A 7,208-nucleotide genomic window follows, 5' to 3' on the forward strand; every position below is an offset into this window, starting at 1 on the left:
GGACCCACCACTCTCTTTTGTTGCCTTTCAGCTACTTCATGACACGCCACCACTCGACGACAACCTGGGGAGTTCCGAGGCTTTGCCTGCCTGCCAGCCTGCCTGCTTGCTTACATGCTTCACGCGCGCCCTGCGACTAGAGATTGGCATCGTACCGTGGTGTGTGCCACCGCACCGTTAGCGAGCATACGTTGGCATTGTATCAAAACTGCAAGCTGAGCAAAGTCTTCTTCTTTTTTCTTTATCAAAAACTACATCCTCTTTGCTCGAGTATCGGTACATCATGGATTGTCCTCGAGGATCTCGGTCCGACCATCGAAATCAAGACTGAAGAGGTTCTTCCGACGAGCCACCTTCCTGTATAACCCCATCGCGAACCTGTAAGACGTGTAGTCCTCCCAGTACCGACAGTACCGTCGAAATACCGTGTGCTGCCGAAATGCCACCATTGCCGCGAGGCAAGCCCAAATCTTTCCCCACATTCGCTTCCGAAACGAAACGAGGCGCCCGAATCCCAACTCAACATCCATCAACCTGTCGTCGACCGAGGGTAATAAAATAAAAGATAAGAAAAAGCAGACGGAAAAATGCAATGGATATAAACGCTGATTGATTGTTCGTTGCCGAACGAGACTGATCTAAAGTCGTGCCACCCAAACCCGCTGGAACATGATTGTAAAAAGCACGAAGGCTTTGTCGTCATGGGTCGTAATTTTGTTGTTCGCCAGTAACAGCCTATAAAATGAGGAATAATCGTCGAGCCGCGTAAAAGAATAGAGAAATAGTCGATGAGGCGCTCGATCAGAGTTGGTCGGCTGCACAGGCCCGAGAGCACAAAGGCGGACCTCTAAGCAGTATGTACTGGCCGTCTCTGCAGATGAATCGAATAGAAAAACGCAAATGCACATGATGTTGCAAACCAAAATGCAGCCAATATTGCCTACTTCTCATTCGTGCTGGCAAGACCACGTCAATTTTTTCCTCCCTCTTTTACTTTTTCCGTTGATTTAGCCTGCCTAGCATGCCACGGTCAATGTCATGATTCGAATCCATGATACTACCAAGACTCATGACTGAATTTGAAGATGTTCCGCTTGTTGTCGGAGGTGGTCCTGTAGCAGGTGGTGGAGGTGGCACTGCTGCTCCTAATGGACTGCCCCGAGGCGGAGGTGTTCTGCCGTCGTAGAGTGGTTGCGGAGGTGTCCTGCCATCATAGACTGGTTGCGGAGGTGTTCTGCCATCATAGCCTGGTTGCGGAGGCTGAGTCGATAGTGGCCCATATGGAGCCAAATGATTAGGACTGCTGCTAGATGATGGTGATCGTCTTCGAATGTTGTCATCTGGGAAAGTAGTGGGAGGAGGCAAGCGCACGGCGTGGTCTTCCTCCGGGGGTCTCTGACGCCTTCGGCTGGCATCAGCTCTGTCGTCGGGATAGCCACCGAAAGAACCTGTAGGCGACGGTAAAGGCTGGTCATATTGGCCGGGAGGTGGATATGGTGGTGCACCGCTTCCATGCAGAGGCTGTCCATATGCACCGTAAAGTTGCGTGCCAGCTGGAATGTTCTGCAAGGCAGACACTGGCACAAAAGCAGTGGATGCGGACGATGAGACGGGCTGAAAAACGCATTCCTGATTCATCTTCATGCAGTTCGAGCACTTGCCTCCAGGGGAGTTCTGATAGCCGCTACATCGTATCTGGAGGACATTGTTAGTTCGCCTTTTTGACACTATATACTGCCGTTTGCTTACCTTGCGCCTTCGACAGTAGCGGCAGGCTATCGAGGTTCTCTGACGCGGCGCAGCCTGCTGGGGATGGTGCATGGCAGCCTGTCCTGGGCCACCCTGACCATAATCTCCAGGATATCCACGATCTGCGCCATATGGGTAGCCGTAGCTGTCCCGGGAATAGGGGCTCTGCTGCTGCATCATGCTATGATGTGCTTGCGGCGGAGTCCCATAGATGGAGGGCGGCATGCGGCCCGCCTGAGGAGGGGGAGGTGGAGGATAAGAACCCCTCGCGTCAGTCGGATGAGGCTGTACTGGGGGTAAGTACGACGAAGGGGGAGGCGGATACGAGCTCTGATGAGGGGGAGAGTAATTTGAGTGACTTGACGGTGGCGCTGCGTTGCCAGGCGGAGGATATCCGTTGGCAGAGCTTGGAGATGCCCCATAAGCCGAAGATGCAGAGCGCGAATCCCAGACCCTTGCCGGCGGCTGGCCGTACGGGCCGCTGGGGTCCTGGATGGAGGGAAGAGTGACTGCTCCGGCTGCCATTGCTGGTCGTGGGTGATGCGGAAGTCCTCGGGCACGATCTTCTTCTTCACCTGGCAGAGGGGGGTACTGAGATTCGTGCTGGTCGTTTCTAGGTTGTCCCCTATGTCGGTGCTCTTCCGCCATGCTACGGTGACGGAGGCTGAGGGGCGCCAGTTTCAAGACTTGTGTCTTGATAACCCACGTCCAGACACGATCGTATGGTTTTGGTATCTATTCCTGTGACGATGACGATGCTCTTGTTGCTCTTTCAAATTTGGCGAAGATGGTTGAGTGAGGTAGAAAAGAGAGAGAGAGAGAGAGAGAGCAGATGAAGCAGGAGCGGAGGGTGGGAGAGAAAAGAAAAAAAAAATAACAATCCAAGATCAAGATCAAATTCAAATTCAGAAACCGCGTTGCGAGTTTGCCGGGCCGTCCCTTAGGCCTTTTGGAGCGCTATGTTTAAACTGCTCGCGAACGCCGAACCCAAATCCGCCCCAGGAGAAGTTCTGACTAGACAAGTCAGTCAGACAAGTTGAGTCAGTGTAGACCACTTTTGGAAGCGTCCAGGCCGCGCGACAGCAAAATATTCCTTCCCAAGCTCGCTCTAGTCACTGATGAATAGGGAGATTTGGAGAATCGCGTTCAAATAAAAAGGAGAGCAGAACAACTCCTATGGCGGTAACGAGGAAGACCAGCTCGGGATTTTCTTCTTTTCTTCTTCTTCTTTTTTCGTGTTAAGGATGCTGCCGACCAGCCAAGCTTCCATCCACCACCACTGGGTAGGTCCAATGTCAGAAGTCGGCCGACCAGATAAGGGTGAGCTCGAATGCGTCCAACAAATTGTGTAAGATGGAAAAAGGGCCAAACGGTAAATATGAGAGAGAGTGTGTGGGAGGAGCACACTTATTATGTGTTTGCGGAAAGGAAGAGAGAATGGGTGAGATTTTTTTATTGGGTGCAAGAGGGCAAGTAGGCAGTGTAATATTGGTGGAGAGAGAGAGGACAGTAAATGTAGGTGAGAGGTGAGAGGGCTTAGTTGCAGTTACTTGAGCCAACCCTGGCCGGGTACCTAGGTCAGCGCGGAAGCAGCTGCAGCTGATCAGGTACTGTACTAGGTATGCATGCGTAGGTAAGGCCTGTAGGCTGGGCGTATGGATGTAGGTAGTAGTAGGTATTTGGTCGGCCCAAGGATAAAAAATGGTGGATGGAATTAATGGGTTTAAAATGGAATGGATGGATGGATGGCTTGCTTCCTGGGGGGGGGGGGGGGGTGGGTTGGGTAGTAGGAATTGGATTGATGAATGGAAAGAGAAAAGAAGCAGGCAGTAGTACTACTACTACTACTAGACAACAACAGCTAGTTAGAATGTACGCATTACTCTAGGTAAGCATTGATCCAATGTCAGTATCTACTACCTAAAACTGTGTACCTGTCGCCGCTACATGCCGTCTGTCCCTCTCTTCTGTATTCTCTCTATTTTCCCTCCTTTCAACCTACCACCTGCTTCAACAGCAGCAGCAGCAGCAAGCCCAAGCAAGCTGGCGGTGGCACGACCGGAAGGACAGACAGCGATTGCGGGTACGGTACATGCCATGGCATGAGAGAGGGCCTGGGAGCACTAGCGGGGCCAACCGTACTATGGTACCAGGGACCAGGGGTGGAGAGCCGAAGTACCTCGAGGTACCCCGGATGACCAAGTATCCCCGTACCCAGGCAGGTGCAACTAGAGGCTAGCTATAACCTTTGGCGCGGGAGGTCCCTTTTTTTTTTTTTTTTTTTTTCCTCCCTCCTCCTTCGAAGGGGGGAGGGGAGTGGCTTGCAGGCTGGGGATGCAAGGATTACTACCTTACCTTACCTAGGTTCTGTCTGGCTGGCGACCACGACCCAAAGTTAGCACGTTGCAGCCAAGGTCAGGGTGGTGCAGTAAAATTAGGGGTGTGGGCTCCCTTATAGAGGCAGTGTGACGTGATGACTTGCTGGCTGATCCAGACTTTTGGGAAAGTCAAGTTAGGAGACGAGAAAGGAAAAAGCAAAGATGAAATGTTGAAAACAAACCAGTGAAGGAAAAAAGCAATTTGGCTCAAGCCGGCAGTTGCAAAACACACTCAGCCAGCAATAGTCTTCAATATCCAACATGGTCTTTTCTTCCCCCTCCTTCCTGGTCGTCTGTCTAGAACTTGCGTCTGTTTGAACAATCGATCATGATGACAACGAGAAGCTGCCCAGGCGTATTTACCTAAGCAATGTGAAACGTGCCTGATTGGAGCATGTCAATAGATGGTACAAGGAGGGCATACACAAGGGCAGCAGCAGTAGCAGCCAACTCCAAAGTACAAGTTGAGATTGGGCTGGACTAGACCACAGACAACAGAGCAGCGCAACAATTGATAGCAGCAAGGATTCACTGGACATTCCTCAAATCCCATGTTGACCAGATCGAAAACCCGCGCCCAGATACAGGAATAGAAGCAAGAAAGATTAAGTATGTGCGTGCCGGGCCAAAACGGAGACTCTTGGTGATATGCATGTGTGTATAAGCCCCAACGATGGAGCCATGCACGGATGTGTGCCACAGCTGAAGCTCTACTTAACTGTGTGCTGTCTGGGGTTCAAGAGAGGGACAGGGCCATCCTCAGGTCGCAGTTGAGGCCCTTGACGTGATGACATTCGTGACGAGTCGGGGAGGGATGGTGGGTTTCTGCTTTCCCTAGCCAAGGGGAGACTAAATCGCAACGACTACCATGTTTGTATGCATCTGTACAAAGTGACTGGCACTCTTTTCCATGACTACTACCTTGTGGAGATGGCACTTCGGCTTCGCGTCGGTCGCCCGTGATGGACTGGCCGACGGCTGATCAGATGTTCAGTGGGTTTGAGTCGGAAAGGCCACTCAGTGGCTGGTTTGCCATATGCTAATCTGACCATTCTTGGAGCCGGCCAAACGGGTCAGCCAATAGCCAACTTGTAAGGGCCAGTTAGCATGACGAAGCCATATGGCCCTATGACCACGCCCTCTTACACGGACAACAACAATAACAACCGACTAGCAGACGGATCCTCTCGTGAAGGACATCTCGTCTAACGTAGGCCTAAGCTACAAAAGCCGTTGGACTTGAGCCGCTCCCTCGCAGGAAAGAGACGTGTTTTTAGGATTGTGTAATGCTACGTAAGCGTCTGCCTGTGTGACGAGAAACCAGTTACAACTCTGTCTTGAGAGACACCCGACACTGGTGATGAGGCGAATGCTTCTTAGGGCGCAGGCAATGAACTTTCGTTTCCTGCGTAAATCTTTGAGACCAATCTAGGAATTCAGAATATGTTGAGATCGTCGACAGGAGCAGCTGATCGCGCGCTGTCATCTACGAAGGTATGCGTGCTGCCTTGTCACATCGCTTGTCAGATGCAGTTGAGGTTGCGAGCGGAAAATAAAAGATTCAGTGGCAAGCAAGCAACCAGATCCAACGCAACCTTGAAAAACGGGACCTGAAAGACGAAAACCCAAGATGTGGGAAAGTTAAGGTGCAAGCAACTGCGGCAAGGGTCCAGAACGATGAGTACACCCAGATGTATGTATGTACGGACGGAATACGCTGCGGCGAGCTAAAGAGGAGGGTTGCCGAGCCAGGAGAGCGCGAAGGCAGGATACATCAAGAAAGCCCAAAAAGATTGCTGAAAACGGCTTTGCTTGCAGCGGCCTGGCTCAATGCCTCTGAGTGTATTTGTAGCGTAGGTACAAGCCTTGGTGTACACAGATGGATAATTTATACATTCTGCGGAATATCAGGTTTCTGGATGTGATGCACGCAGGGCAATGAATTAGATGGATGGATGCGGTGCGATGTGATGCGATGCGAATGGGGGCCCCCAGAAAATGCGGGACGGGCGAGGAATTTCTTTGAGGGAGGCGGATCTTGTTCCAATCAAGTCCATGTTTAGACATCTAATCCCGGAACCCGTCAGAACGGGCCTTGGTGGCCGCAGATCGGGCCGCAGCTGAGCGACCCAAGTGACTTTTTGACTTGGCTCCATCCAGTTTATCAAGTCCACTCACTCACTCACTCACTCACTCCTTCCCTCCTTCCCTCCCTCCTCCCTCAATGCACTGCGCCGCCCGTTTGTATTCGTTTATTCAATCATTTCATGAGCTTTGCAAAGTAATGTACCTATATTGGAATTAATCAATGTGGGCTGAGTTTGGGGTGTCCGTCACTGGTATGCATGCGGCTGTCAATTGCTAGCCAGGTCAATAAGTCGGTTCATTCCTTGTGCGTTCTTGAGATCATCGCTTGACCGAACGGCCCCAGATACCCCCCCGCCCGCATACGCCGACCGCCCGAGTCTTGTAATCTGTAGTGCCAAGTAGTCTGGTGGGTATTGCATCTCATGTCAAATCACAAGGCAGGTAGGTAGTTAGTTAGCGGGATTGTACGGAATATGTCTGCTTGTACGAAACCCGGAAGGATCTTGTGTGCATCCTCGCCTTTTGATATTGTGTATATAAATCCCAAGCTTTGATTTGTGTGGAGATGCGCATCTCACATGTTTGCAGGGGTTTGTTCCTGAACCGCCGGGGCATTTTGCTTTAACCTCTCCGACTAAATTATATTAAAAAAAAAAGCAATCTGTGTCTCTACGCATTTGTTTCTTCTTTCGATCCGTTTGGGTTCTTTAGAGGGCGGTTGGAAGGGCTGGCCATGCAAAGGGTGGCTGTGTCATTATTTCGGGTGGACATGTTGTACTTGAGATGGGATCTTTCGGCTGCAAGGCTGAAATTACACCCGAAGTTCTAGACTTCCGGACTGTTAGATCTTCGAAACATCGATGCATCCCCGGACGTGTGAAATGAATGACTCGTCACAAATGTAGGAGGAGGACCATTAAGGACTAAATTTGCAACAATAGTGATGGAAGCCTGTTATGGTCATGATGTTTCCCGCCTTTACTTGAAATGTTG

At 51.0% G+C, this 7,208-nt stretch overlaps 1 protein-coding gene across 1 annotated transcript; it reads right to left on the bottom strand.

Annotated features, from left to right (window-relative positions):
* Positions 1–990: 990 nt before the first annotated feature.
* On the bottom strand, positions 991–2,397 carry PFICI_02807 (uncharacterized protein; the record flags this gene model as incomplete). Its single annotated transcript, XM_007831388.1, has 2 exons — positions 991–1,695; positions 1,750–2,397. The coding sequence occupies 2 exons, from the start codon at positions 2,395–2,397 to the stop codon at positions 991–993; spliced, it is 1,353 nt and encodes a 450-aa protein (XP_007829579.1).
* Positions 2,398–7,208: the final 4,811 nt, after the last annotated feature.

The sequence above is a fragment of the Pestalotiopsis fici genome (genome assembly GCF_000516985.1).
Source record: "Pestalotiopsis fici W106-1 unplaced genomic scaffold PFICI_Scf_2, whole genome shotgun sequence".
Classification (NCBI taxonomy): Eukaryota; Fungi; Ascomycota; class Sordariomycetes; order Amphisphaeriales; family Sporocadaceae; genus Pestalotiopsis; species Pestalotiopsis fici.